General features: G+C 45.6%; 1 protein-coding gene across 1 annotated transcript in view; it reads left to right on the top strand.

Annotated features, from left to right (window-relative positions):
* The first annotated feature begins 7,862 nt into the window (after positions 1 to 7,862).
* LOC139575133 (multiple epidermal growth factor-like domains protein 11) overlaps positions 7,863 to 15,085 on the top strand; it is a 168,289-nt gene continuing 161,066 nt past the window's right edge. The window contains exon 1 of the mRNA XM_071400136.1: positions 7,863 to 7,971. Within this exon, the coding sequence (XP_071256237.1) occupies positions 7,863 to 7,971 (109 nt within the window). The remainder of the gene's footprint in view (positions 7,972 to 15,085) is intronic.

Genomic DNA, 15,085 nt, shown 5'->3' with positions numbered 1-15,085 from the left:
ACTGAAAACAAGACAAAAATACCAAGTAATTTTTTGCAGTGTGACTCCATTAAATGTGTGTGTGTGTGTGTGTGTGTGTGTAGATTAAACATGAACGGGCCAAAACGGACATGGCAGCAGGTCAAAATCAAATACAAGAACATTCTGCAGAATGGTATGGTCCCTGACTAATATTTAACAAAGCACAAGCATATATTGTACCCAGAAGGTGCCTGCTCACACATTGTCTGTACTGTTTTAGCAGTGAAAAAGAATACCCACAGACAAGGCACGGGTGGTGGGTCACCAAAGGCTGACCTTACCCCAGCAGAGGACATGGCCTTGGAGCTAAATAAAGGCAGGCCCGTCTTAGAGGGGATCCCTGGGGGGAAAGAGACGAGCATAGGTTCCTCCCAAGATGCCACCCGCTTCATTCAAGGTATGTCCTTCCATCTCTACATGGGATACAACCACATTCATATTGAATCAATTTGGACTGTCTGACTTTGGTTTACCTATTGCCTTGCAGTGTCTGGCAGCACTGTGTTCCTGTTAGAGCCACCAGCACAAGCACCAGACGATGCTGATCCAGTGAGTACTCCATCAAAGGCATACTGTAGGCCTGGCATGTCTTGTCTACTAGCTTCAATATGAATCCGATTAAATGTGATAGGGTGAAGGCCCCAGTGCAGCAGCAACAGCACATGATGGAGACGATGATGAGGAGGAGACCATCTCTCTGGATTCCAGAAGGCATGAGGTATCATGTTAAGACTGTGAAGGTACTATTTACTCTACAATGGTGAGGAGTCCTCATCAAAATCAAAAAATCTAATTTATTTTACAGGACCCAGATGCTATACAGTGGGAAAACCAGCCTGGCAACATAGTGCGTATTAATAAAAGGACACCACATCCTGCCAAATTCCAGCTGCGCTAATTGTATTGTGTTCACAGAGCTCACAAGCTATCAGAAAGTTGTATGGCAACCACCTCCGGCGCCAAATAGAACTGGCAGACATAGACATTCAGTACAAGAAGAAAAAGATGGAAAATCTTGCACTGGAGTCCGAAATAAAAAAGAGGACAATTAGGAAACTGGACCTTGAAATAAAAAAACTTGAGAGGGAGGTGAGATATGCCTTCAATGTACACTGTATGCTAACTGTAACACAAATGTATTAATCATTATTTTTCTTTCCTCCCCCAGCTCCAAGAAGATGACACAGCTCAAAATAAAAATTAGGTATATTCTCGTAAAGTCAAGTGAGCCATGACATATGAGCTCTTATTGTGAGCACACAGGACGGTGGCATCTTTCTAAGGTTTTTTTTATTTTCCCAGCAATCAGTACAACCAAGTCATCGTTATAAGGCATCGCCCTCTTTTGCCCACCCCCCCAGCACCAGGTGTGGCCACTAGCCTATATGAAGGCCCAAAATTGTGTGTTCCTTTCTGCTCTGACAATGGCATGCCCATTCGTGCGAGATGTGGTGGATGAAGAAGCACTTGTGCTGAGGAGAGCCTTCAGGCGAGAAAGGGTCTTCAGGGACCGGTTGGACCCACTGGCCTTCCCTGATGACCATCTATATGAAAGATACAGGTTTTCTGCAGATGGCATCAGGTATCTATGCAGACTACTGGGTCCCAGGATTAAGCACCGCACTGCACGGAGCCATGCAGTGAGTGTGGAGCAAATGGTTTGTGTGGCCTTGCGCTTTTTTGCTAGTGGAGCCTTCCTGTACTCAGTGGGGGATGCAGAACAGCTGAACAAGGCCACAATTTGCCGCACAATAAGGAGTGTGTGTCTGGCTATCAAAGCATTAGCAGATGTCTTCATCTCCTTCCCTGGCCACAGAAGACTCTGTGACATCAAAGAGGAGTTCTATAGGATTGCAGGTAAGAGGATCTACAAATTACAGGACAACTGTTAACACATAGTAGGATACTCATTACTTTGTGTGACAGGTTTCCCCAATGTCATTGGTGCAGTGGACTGCACACACATAAGGATAAAAGCCCCCTCAGGTGCCCATGAGGCCGATTTTGTGAATAGGAAATCCTTTCACAGCATTAATGTTCAGGTGAACATAACTTTTTGATATTGTCCATTGACGAACACTCTGCATTGCCAGTGATGTGCATTGATTGGTGTAATATTCCTCATCTTATGATTTCAGATGGTCTGCAATGCTGACTGTGTGATCAGCAATGTTGTGGCAAAATGGCCTGGCTCAGTCCATGACTCCAGAATCTTTCGGGCCTCTGAAATCTATCAGTGCCTATCACAAGGTAAGCCACACAACCCCTATTTATAACCATCATGGCTGTGTCAAGAATATCACTGTGTTTATGAGGTAGTAATGATGAGATTTTGTGTTGACAGGTGAATTCTCTGGTGTGTTGCTGGGAGACAGGGGGTATGGCTGCCAGCCTTTTCTCCTGACACCTCTCACAGACCCCCAGGAAGCACAGCAGGCCTACAACCATGCCCATGCCAGGACCAGGGCCAGAGTTGAAATGACCTTTGGCCTCCTGAAGGCACGCTTTCACTGCCTTCACAAATTAAGGGTCAGCCCTGTTAGGGCATGTGATATTACTGTGGCTTGTGCTGTCCTCCACAATGTGGCCTGCCTGAGGAAGGAGAGGGCCCCCAGAGTGCCACCAGCCATGGACTGGGACAATCCGGCAATCTTCCCTGATGACGACAGTGGTCGGCTGCTGAGGGACCAATATGTGTTGAATTATTTTAGTTAGTATGTGTGCTTTAAATTTTGGTTAAATATGTCCTGCGGTGGCAGAGGAATTTGGGTTTTTTTGGGTTCGTTTTTTGACGAATTTGGCCTCTTATGATGTTTGTGCGGTATACTGTGTGTAATACAAGGCTGCAGGGAGGCTACTGCATCCATTCATTTGTCTGTTCAGTTGATGTGTATGGATTTGTCCTGCATTTATTTTAGTGTGCAGACATGCAGGGTGTGTTATATACAGACCTTTGAATGTGTATGTATCATTTTGTATAATATGCTTGGATTCTGTGCTTTCCATCTTGTAGAGTCACTGTGACTTCAGTTTCGAAAGGAGCTGATGGTTTACCTGCTTTGTTTTGTCCTTATTCAATAAAGGAACATAATGTTACACATTGTGTTTTTATATTCATATGGAATGTGTATTTGTTTATATGACAGAGTACTAGGGCCACACTGAAGAAAAAGGATAAAGTCATAAATTTATGAGGCTGGTTCTTTCTGCAGAAAAGCTACATATTGTTTTTACAGTTTTGATACTTATGACAATGTGATACTTAATATTCTGGCACATCAGCATGTCTTTGTTTATGAAACCATACTGAAGTACAATTTCACGAAATGCCCCACATCTGTCATTTTAACAACTGTCCTCCTTTAAAACAACTGGTTACAATATTATGACTTGTGTTTTTTTCCCCTCTGTGGCCCTAATATTCTATCATTTTATATATAGCCTTATAGTCTATGGGAAACTGTAAATTATCTAATGATAGCAACATCATCTAAAAATCATTTTTTATCCAAAATCATTGAAATTAATGATCACAAACGTTTAAATAATAACAGTGGGTCTAGTTATATGTGATAACAATGTATAGTGAGCAGTGAAATAACTATTGGTTTCCATTTGTGGTGACTGCTGACTGACATTAGGGATGAGATTAAATAGATCCTGGAATTTAGCCTGGTCTGGAGCAGGCTAGCTCCACAGAATAAATCTCCATGGTAATTTATACCATAACATATCCTCCTGCCCCCTATCCATCTTTAGTGCAACCGGATTACGGATCAATTGAGCCAGGATCACCAAGATATCCTGGCTTAATCCCTTATCCTAGTTTTGTGCAACAGGCCTCAGGAATCCCAGGTCCACAATAAATGTTTGTTTTGTTCGAAAAATCCGTTATTTATGTCCAAATACCTTCTTTTGTTAGCGCGTCTGGTTTACATATCCAAACGCTAATTCTGGTCAGCGTTATATCGGACAAAAACTTCAAAATGTGATATTACCAGTCGAAGCAACATTTCAAACTAAGTACTGAATCAATCATTAGGATGTTTTTAACATATAGCTTCAATAAAGTTCCAACCGGAGTATTCCTTCTTGTCTGCGTGAGCAATGGAACGTCAGTGTCGTGCATTTTTTTATTTTTTTTATTTATTTCACCTTTATTTAACCAGGTAGGCAAATTGAGAACACGTTCTCATTTACAATTGCGACCTGGCCAAGATAAAGCAAAGCAGTTCGACACATACAACAACACATAGTTACACATGGAGTAAAACAAACATACAGTCAATAATACAGTGAAAAATAAGTCTATATACAATGTGAGCAAGTGAGGTGAGATAAGGGAGGTGAAGGCAAACAAAATATATATATAAATAAATAAAAATTTAAAAAGGCCATGGTGGCGAAGTAAATACAATATAGCAAGTAAAAAAAAACAAAAAAACACTGGAATGGTTGGTTTGCATTGGAAGAAAGTGTAAAGTAGAGATAGAAATAATGGGGTGCAAAGGAGCAAAATAAATAAATAAATACAATAGGTAAAGAGGTAGTTGTTTGGGCTAAATTATAGATGGGCTATGTACAGGTGCAGTAATCTATGAGCTGCTCTGACAGCTGGTGCTTAAAGCTAGTGAGGGAGATAAGTGTTTCCAGTTTCAGAGATTTTTGTCGTTCGTTCCAGTCATTGGCAGCAGAGAACTGGAAGGAGAGGCGGCCAAAGGAAGAATTGGTTTTGGGGGTGATGTCACGTTCCTGACCTGTTTTATGTTATTTTTGTATGTGTTTAGTTGGTCAGGGCGTGAGTTGGGGTGGGCATTCTATGTTTTGTGTTTCTATGTTTAGGTGGTTGGTAATTAGCCTTATATGGTTCTCAATCAGGGACAGGTTTTTGACGTTTTCCTCTGATTGAGAACCATATATAGGTTGGCTGTTCACACTGTTTGTTTGTGGGTGATTGTCTCCTGTGTCAGTGTCTGTGTATGTTACGCCACACGGGACTGTTTCGGTTTTGTTTGTTCGTTCGTTTTATGTAGTCATTTTTCCTGTTCGTGCATTCTTCGTGTTTCATGTAAGTTCTTACGTTCAGGTCAGTCTACGTCGTTTGTTGTTTTGTTTCTATTCAAGTGTTTGTCGTGTTTTCGGTTTTGTTTAAATAAATATCATGTCTTATCACAACGCTGCGTTTTGGTTCAATCCCTGCTCCTCCTCTTCGGATGAAGAGGAGGAGGAACACCGTTACAGAATCACCCACCAAATCAGAACCAAGCAGCGTATGTTCGAGCAGTGGAATACACAGGACTACTGGACTTGGGAGGACGAGCTGGATGGAAAAGGACCTTGGGCTCAACCAGGAGAATATCGCCGCCCCAAAGCTGAGCTGGAGGCAGCGAAAGCAGAGAGGCGGCAATATGAGGAGGCAGCAAGGAAGCAAGGCTGGAAGCCGGAGAATCAAGCCCAAAACTGCAGATATGAAGGTACGCGGCTAGCAAGGAGGCCCGAGAAGAAACCCCAGAAATTTCTTGGGGGGGGGGATAAGAGGTAGTGGGCCAAGGGCAGGTAGGAGACCTGCGCCCACTTCCCAGGCTAACCGTGGAGAGCGGGAGTACGGGCAGACACCGTGTTACGCAGTAGAGCGCACGGTGTCTCCTGTACGTGTGCATAGCCCGGTGCGGGTTATTCCACCTCCCCGCACTGGTAGGGCTAGATTGAGCATTGAGCCAAGTGCCATGAAGCCGGCTCTACATATCTGGCCACCAGTATGTCTCCTTGGGCCGGCTTACATGGCACCAGCCTTACGCATGGTGTCCCCGGTTCGCCTACATAGCCCGGTGCGGGTTATTCCACCTCCCCGCACTGGTCGGGCGACGGGGAGCATTCAACCAGGTAAGGTTGGGCAGGCTCAATGCTCAAGGGAGCCAGTACGCCTGCACGGTCCGGTATTTCCGGCGCCACCTTCCCGCCCCAGCCCAGTACCATCAGTGCCTCCAGTTCCGGTACCACGCACTAAGCCTCCTGTGCGTCTCCAGAGCCCTGTACGCACTGTTCCTTCTCCCCGTACTCGTCCTGATGTGCGTGCCCTCAGTCCGGTGCCTCCAGTTCCGGTACCACGCACCAGGCCTATAGTGCGCTTCGAGAGGTCAGTGTGCCCTGTCCCTGCTCCCCGCACTAGCCTTGAAGTGCGTGTCTCCAGTCCGGTGCCTCCAGTTCCGGCACCACGCACCAGGCCTACAGTGCACCTCAGTCGGCTAGAGTCTGTAGTCTCCCCAGCGCCATCTGAGCCATCCGTCTCCCCAGCGCCATCTGAGCCATCCGTCTCCCCAGCGCCATCTGAGCCATCCGTCTCCCCAGCGCCATCTGAGCCATCCGTCTCCCCAGCGCCATCTGAGCCATCCGTCTGCCCAGTGCCGTCTGAGCCATCCGTCTGTCCCGAGCCATTAGAGCCGCCCGTCTGTCCCGAGCCGTCAGAGCCGTTCGTCAGTCAGGAGCCGCTAGAGCCAGTCGTCAGTCAGGATCTGCCAGAGCCGCCAACCAGACAGGATCTGCCAGAGCCGCCAACCAGACAGGATCTGCCAGAGCCGCCAACCAGACAGGATCTGCCAGAGCCGCCAACCAGACAGGATCTGCCAGAGCCGCCAACCAGACAGGATCTGCCAGAGCCGCCAACCAGACAGGATCTACCAGAGCCGTCAGCGAGCCATGACCAGCCAGAGCCGTCAGCGAGCCATGACCAGCCAGAGCCGTCAGCGAGCCATGACCAGCCAGAGCCGTCAGCGAGCCATGACCCGCCAGAGCCGTCAGCGAGCCATGACCCGCCAGAGCCGTCATCCAGCCAGGATCCGCCAGAGCCGTCATCCAGCCAGGATCCGCCAGAGTCATCATCCAGCCAGGATCCGCCAGAGCCGTCATCCAGCCAGGATCCGCCAGAGCCGTCATCCAGCCAGGATCCGCCAGAGCCGTCATCCAGCCAGGATCCGCCAGAGCCGTCATCCAGCCAGGATCCGCCAGAGCCGTCATCCAGCCAGGATCCGCCAGAGCCGTCATCCAGCCAGGATCCGCCAGAGCCAGCCAGCCAGGATCCGCCAGAGCCAGCCAGCCAGGATCCGCCAGAGCCAGTCATTCTGGTGTTGCCCCTCATTTTGGTGTTGCCCCTCATTCTGGTGTTGCCCCTCATTCTGGTGTTGCCCCTCATTCCGGTGTTGCCCCTCATTCCGGTGCTGCTCCTTATCCTGGTGATGCCCCTTAATTTAGTTGGGGTTATTTGGAGGGTGGGCATTTGGAGGAGGCTACGAAAGCGGGTAGTGACTATGGTGGGGTGGGAACCACGCCCAGAGCCTGAGCCGCCACCGTGGACAGATGCCCACCCAGACCCTCCCCTAGACTTTTGGTGGTGCGTCCGGAGTTCGCACCTTGAGGGGGGGGTTCTGTCACGTTCCTGACCTGTTTTATGTTATTTTTGTATGTGTTTAGTTGGTCAGGGCGTGAGTTGGGGTGGGCATTCTATGTTTTGTGTTTCTATGTTTAGGTGGTTGGTAATTAGCCTTATATGGTTCTCAATCAGGGACAGGTGTTTGACGTTTTCCTCTGATTGAGAACCATATATAGGTTGGCTGTTCACACTGTTTGTTTGTGGGTGATTGTCTCCTGTGTCAGTGTCTGTGTATGTTATGCCACACGGGACTGTTTCGGTTTTGTTTGTTCGTTCGTTTTATGTAGTCATTTTTCCTGTTCGTGCGTTCTTCGTGTTTCATGTAAGTTCTTACGTTCAGGTCAGTCTACGTCGTTTGTTGTTTTGTTTCTATTCAAGTGTTTGTCGTGTTTTCGGTTTTGTTTAAATAAATATCATGTCTTATCACGACGCTGCGTTTTTGTTCAATCCCTGCTCCTCCTCCTCCTCTCTGGTCACCGTTACAGGTGACCAGAGAGATATACCTGCTGGAGCGCGTGCTACAGGTAGGTGCTGCTATGGTGACCAGCGAGCTGAGATAAGGGGGGACTTTACCTAGCAGGGTCTTGTAGATGACCTGGAGCCAGTGGGTTTGGCGACGAGTATGAAGCGAGGGCCAGCCAACGAGAGTGTACAGGTCACAGTGGTGGGTAGTATATGGGGCTTTGGTGACAAAACGGATGGCACTGTGATAGACTGCATCCAATTTATTGAGTAGGGTTTTGGAGGCTATTTTGTAAATGACATCACCGAAGTCGAGGATTGGTAGGATGGTCAGTTTTACAAGGGTATGTTTGGCAGCATGAGTGAAGGATGCTTTGTTGCGGAATAGGAAGCCAATTCTAGATTTAACTTTGGATTGGAGATGTTTGATGTGAGTCTGGAAGGAGAGTTTACAGTCTAACCAGACACCTAGATATTTGTAGTTGTCCACATATTCTAAGTCAGAGCCGTCCAGAGTAGTGATGTTGGACGGGCGGGCAGGTGCAGGCAGCGATCGGTTGAAGAGCATGCATTTAGTTTTACTTGTATTTAAGAGCAATTGGAGGCCACGGAAGGAGAGTTGTATGGCATTGAAGCTCGCCTGGAGGGTTGTTAACACAGTGTCAAAAGAAGGGCCAGAAGTATACAGAATAGTGTCGTCTGCGTAGAGGTGGATCAGAGAATCACCAGCAGCAAGAGCGACATCATTGATGTATACAGAGAAGAGAGTCGGCCCAAGAATTGAACCCTGTGGCACCCCCATAGAGACTGCCAGAGGCCCGGACAACAGACCCTCCGATTTGACACACTGAACTCGATCAGAGAAGTAGTTGGTGAACCAGGCGAGGCAATCATTAGAGAAACCAAGGCTGTCGAGTCTGCCGATGAGGATGTGGTGATTGACAGAGTCGAAAGTCTTGGCCAGGTCAATGAATACGGCTGCACAGTATTGTTTCCTATCGATGGCGGTTAAGATATCGTTTATGACCTTGAGCGTGGCTGAGGTGCACCCATGACCAGCTCTGAAACCAGATTGCATAGCGGAGAAGGTATGGTGGGATTCGAAATGGTCGGTAATATGTTTGTTGACTTGGCTTTCGAAGTCCTTAGAAAGGCAGGGTAGGATAGATATAGGTCTGTAGCTGTTAGGGTCAAGAGTGTCCCCCCCTTTGAAGAGGGGGATAACCGCAGCTGCTTTCCAATCTTTGGGAATCTCAGACGACACGAAAGAGAGGTTGAAAAGGCTAGTAATAGGGGTGGCAACAATATCAGCAGATAGTTTTAGAAAGAAAGGGTCCAGATTATCTAGCCCGGCTGATTTGTAAGGGTCCAGATTTTGCAGCTCTTTCAGAACATCAGCTGACTGTATTTGGGAGAAAGAGAAATGGGGAAGGCTTGGGCGAGTAGCAGAGGGGAGGGCAGTGCTGTTGACCGGGGTAGGGGTAGCCAGGTGGAAAGCATGGCCAGCCGTAGAAAAATGCTTATTGAAATTCTCAATTATAGTGGATTTGTCGGTGGTGACAGTGTTTCCTATCTTCAGTGCAGTTGGAAGCTGGGAGGAGGTGTTGAAGGGGGCATGAAGAAAAGGCATGAGCAGGGCATGGCTGCTTGATGGACACCTGACTGATTCTACTCTCATTCTCTCCCACAACATCATAGAAGTCTCATTGGAATTTCTATTGATTGCTGACATCTAGTGGAACCTCTAGGCAGTGCAACATCATTCATAACACAATTGGATTTCTTAAGGGACTCTGGTGAATACAGACAAGCTCAGATTTCTGACTTCCTGTTTTGATTTCAACTCAGGATTTTGCCTGCCAATATGAGTTCTGTTAATCTCACAGACATAATTAAACAGTTTTAGAAACGTTGGAGTGTTTTCTATCCAATACTAATAATAATATGCAAATATTAGGAACTGTGACTGAGGAGCAGGCCGTTTGAAATGGGCACCTTTCATCCAAGCTACTCAATACTGCCCCTGCAGCCATAAGAAGTTTTAATAAAGACAATCAAATGTCTTCATACTTTTTTTGAAAGAGTTGTTTATTTCTCAGGCTATTGGTTAAAGGTGCAACACAATATTGATTATTGAATCATTTTTTATGTAGTTTAGTCTTATCAATCACTTAATAATGATTGCTTACCTAGCTTGATGACTGTGGCCATTTTTTTGCTTACTTTTTGTTGTTCCAAATAGAGACGTCTAGAAGGGCCATTGGTCATATTAGACTGTGTAGAAATGCATGAAATTAGCTTTAGATGCCCCCCAAAAGTCTGACCCCCTGCCAGGTTATGTCCCCCCCTCACGTACTTCTAAAACCAAAATGTAGCCTCTGATTGAATGAATCCAGAAACAACAGTATTTAAAACCTGAAAAGAGAGACAGAAATAGCCTTTCCCTGATGGCATCCCTATGTGTATTACGTAATACACAAAAAGGTATGGCTAAATTGGGTCCACATATCAGCGAGCAGTGCCTCCATAATCCAATTCCGCCGTGTCATTCCATAGCTGTGCTGTTTTAGGAAGACATTTGTGGAAGTGCTGGCGGCTCTCTGCTTTCCTCTCCAACACAGACATGGCCGGTCGGTTGAGAACACCCCCCCCACCTCAGGGCACACATCTCCACAATATATATATACAGTGGGGAGAACAAGTATTTGATACACTGCCGATTTTGCAGGTTTTCCTACTTACAAAGCATGTAGAGGTCTGTAATTTTTATCATAGGTACACTTCAACTGTGAGAGACGGAATTTAAAACAAAAATCCAGAAAATCACATTGTATGATTTTTAAGTAATTAATTCGCATTTTATTGCATGACATAAGTATTTGATCACCTACCAACCAGTAAGAATTCCGGCTCTCACAGACCTGTTAGTTTTTCTTTAAGAAGCCCTCCTGTTCTCCACTCATTACCTGTATTAACTGCACCTGTTTGAACTCGTTACCTGTATAAAATACACCTGTCCACCCACTCAATCAAACAGACTCCAACCTCTCCACAATGGCCAAGACCAGAGAGCTGTGTAAGGACATCAGGGATAAAATTGTAGACCTGCACAAGGATGGGATGGGCTACAGGACAATAGGTAAGCAGCTTGGTGAGAAGGCAACAACTGTTGGCGCAATTATTAGAAAATGGAAGAAGTTCAAGATGACGGTCAATCACCCTCGGTCTGGGGCTCCATGCAAGATCTCACCTCGTGGGGCATCAATGATCATGAGGAAGGTGAGGGATCAGCCCAGAACTACACGGCAGGACCTGGTTAATGACCTGAAGAGAGCTGGGACCACAGTCTCAAAGAAAACCATTAGTAACACACTACGCCGTCATGGATTAAAATCCTGCAGCGCACGCAAGGTCCCCCTGCTCAAGCCAGCGCATGTCCAGGCCCGTCTGAAGTTTGCCAATGACCATCTGGATGATCCAGAGGAGGAATTGGAGAAGGTCATGTGGTCTGATGAGACAAAAATAGAGCTTTTTGGTCTAAACTCCACTCGCCGTGTTTGGAGGAAGAAGAAGGATTAGTACAACCCCAAGAACACCATCCTAACCGTGAAGCTTGGAGGTGGAAACATCATTCTTTGGGGATGCTTTTCTGCAAAGGGGACAGGATGACTGCACCGTATTGAGGGGAGGATGGATGGGGCCATGCATCGCGAGATCTTGGCCAACAACCTCCTTCCCTCAGTAAGAGCATTGAAGATAGGTCGTGGCTGGGTCTTCCAGCATGACAACGACCCGAAACACACAGCCAGGGCAACTAAGGAGTGGCTCCGTAAGAAGCATCTCAAGGTCCTGGAGTGGCCTAGCCAGTCTCCAGACCTGAACCCAATAGAAAATCTTTGGAGGGAGCTGAAAGTCCGTATTGCCCAGCGACAGCCCCGAAACAAGAAGGATCTGGAGAAGGTCTGTATGGAGGAGTGGGCCAAAATCCCTGCTGCAGTGTGTGCAAACCTGATCAAGAACTACAGGAAACGTATGATCTCTGTAATTGCAAACAAAGGTTTCTGTACCAAATATTAAGTTCTGCTTTTCTGATGTATCAAATACTTATGTCATGCAATAAAATGCGAATTAATTACTTAAAAATCATACAATGTGATTTTCTGGATTTTTGTTTTAAATTCCGTCTCTCACAGTTGAAGTGTACCTATGATAAAAATTACAGACCTCTACATGCTTTGTAAGTAGGAAAACCTGCAAAATCGGCAGTGTATCAAATACTTGTTCTCCCCACTGTATATATATACAGTGGGGAGAACAAGTATTTGATACACTGACAATTTTGCAGGTTTTCCTACTTACAAAGCATGTAGAGGTCTGTAATTTTTATCATAGGTACACTTCAACTGTGAGAGAAGGAATCTAAAACAAAAATCCAGAAAATCACATTGTATGATTTTTCATTAATTAATTTGCATTTTATTGCATGACATAAGTATTTGATACATCAGAAAAGCAGAACTGAATATTTGGTACAGAAACCTTAGTTTGCAATTACAGAGATCATACGTTTCCTGTAGTTCTTGACCAGGTTTGCACACACTGCAGCAGGGATTTTGGCCCACTCCTCCATACAGACCTTCTCCAGATCCTTCAGGTTTCGGGGCTGTCGCTGGGCAATACGGACTTTCGGCTCCCTCCAAAGATTTTCTATTGGGTTCAGGTCTGGAGACTGGCTAGGCCACTCCAGGACCTTGAGATGCTTCTTACGGAGCCACTCCTTAGTTGCCCTGGCTGTGTGTTTCGGGTCGTTGTCATGCTGGAAGACCCAGCCACGACCCATCTTCAATGCTCTTACTGAGGGAAGGAGGTTGTTGGTCAAGATCTCGCGATACATGGCCCCATCCATCCTCCCCTCAATACGGTGCAGTCGTCCTGTCCCCTTTGCAGAAAAGCATCCCCAAAGAATGATGTTTCCACCTCCATGCTTCACGGTTGGGATGGTGTTCTTGGGGTTGTACTCATCCTTCTATTCCTCCAAACACGGCGAGTGGAGTTTAGAGCAAAAAGCTCTATTTTTGTCTCATCAGACCACATGACCTTCTCCCATTCCTCCTCTGGATCATCCAGATGGTCATTGGCAAACTTCAGACGGGCCTGGACATGCGCTGGCTTGAGCAGGGGGACCTTGCGTGCGCTGCAGTATTTTAATCCATGACGGCGTAGTGTGTTACTAATGGTTTTCTTTGAGACTGTGGTCCCAGCTCTCTTCAGGTCATTGACCAGGTCCTGCCGTGTAGTTCTGGGCTGATCCCTCACATTCCTCATGATCATTGATGCCCCACGAGGTGAGATCTTGCATGGAGCCCCAGACCGAGGGTGATTGACCGTCATCTTGAACTTCTTCCATTTTCTAATAATTGTGCCAACAGTTGTTGCCTTCTCACCAAGCTGCTTGGCTATTGTCCTGTAGCCCATCCCAGCCTTGTACAGGTCTACAATTTATCCCTGATGTCCTTACACAGCTCTCTGGTCTTGGCCATTGTGGAGAGGTTGGAGTCTGTTTGATTGAGTGTGTGGACAGGTGTCTTTTATACAGGTAACGAGTTCAAACAGGTGCAGTTAATACAGGTAATGAGTGGAGAACAGGAGGGCTTCTTAAAGAAAAACTAACAGGTCTGTGAGAGCCGGAATTCTTACTGGTTGGTAGGTGATCAAATACTTATGTCATGCAATAAAATGCAAATTAATTACTTAAAAATCATACAATGTGATTTTCTGGATTTTTGTTTTAGATTCCGTCTCTCACAGTTGAAGTGTACCTATGATAAAAATGACAGACCTCTACATGCTTTGTAAGTAGGAAAACCTGCAAAATCGGCAGTGTATCAAATACTTGTTCTCCCCACTGTATATGAGAGAGAGAGAGAGAGAGAGAGAGAGAGAGAGAGAGAGAGAGAGAGAGAGAGAGAGAGAGAGAGAGAGAGAGAGAGAGAGAGAGAGAGAGAGAGAGAGAGAGAGAGAGAGAGAGAGAGAGAGAGAGAGAGAGAGAGAGAGAGAGAGAGAGAGAGAATTTGCAATTTAAAGCACTTCAAACCCAAGAACTGAGCCCAGAAACGAGCCCTCTCAGTCAGCTGGTGTTGGACCTAACCAACCAAGCTGACACCGGCACTGCTTCAAAAGAAAGAATTCCAATAAACAAAATCATGAACCAATCAAAGGACTCATATTTACAACATTGGAAAAACGAAACAAAATCCCAAAGCCGACTAAATTGCTATCTGACCCTAAACAGAGAATATGAATTGGCTGAATATCTCTACTCTGTCAGAGATTCGAAGCAGAGACAGATCCTTACCAAGTACAGGCTGAGTGACCACCGATTGGCAATAGAAACCGGCAGACATAAAAAGACATGGCTACCCAAAGAGGAGCGTGTATGTGGTCACTGCACGACAGGGGAGGTAGAAACAGAGATGCACTTTCTCCTTTACTGTGATAAATATTCCTCACCAAGAGATTCATTATTCACAGAAATGACTACATTTATTCCAAATTTTTACTTATTAAACCCAGAGGAAAAACTAAAAATACTCATGGGCGAAGGAGCAATGGCTCCTCTTGCAGCCAAATATGTATTTGCCTGCCATAGCCTGAGGGACACTGAATAATAACATCTACATAGTAAGCAGTAACTTACTTATTATGACTGTTATTGTTATTACTGTTATTGTTATTAGTATTATTATTGTTGTTTATCATTCCAAATAGTAATGGTATGGGTGGTAATGGTAATGATAGCAGTTTAATGATAGTGGTGGTGGTAGTGGTGCATTACACCATACATTACATTCGACTATTGACTGTTACCATTTTATTGTTACTATTTTTTATATTTAATTTTGTATTATTATTTACTGCCATTCTATATTATTATTTGTCATTGTTTTAATTGTATTACAATGTATATTGTATACATTGTTGCTTTGGCAATATTGACACAATGTTTTTCATGCCAATAAAGCAGCTTGAATTTGAATTTGAATTTGAGAGAGAGAGAGAGAGAGAGAGAGAGAGAGAGAGAGAGAGAGAGAGAGAGAGAGAGAGAGAGAGAGAGAGAGAGAGAGAGAGAGAGAGAGAGAGAGTGTTAGTTAGTTAGTTAGTTAGTTAGTTGATGTT

Source organism: Salvelinus alpinus, chromosome 5, assembly GCF_045679555.1.
Source record: "Salvelinus alpinus chromosome 5, SLU_Salpinus.1, whole genome shotgun sequence".
NCBI lineage: Eukaryota > Metazoa > Chordata > Actinopteri > Salmoniformes > Salmonidae > Salvelinus > Salvelinus alpinus.
This window is presented reverse-complemented; position numbering and strand designations above follow the sequence as displayed.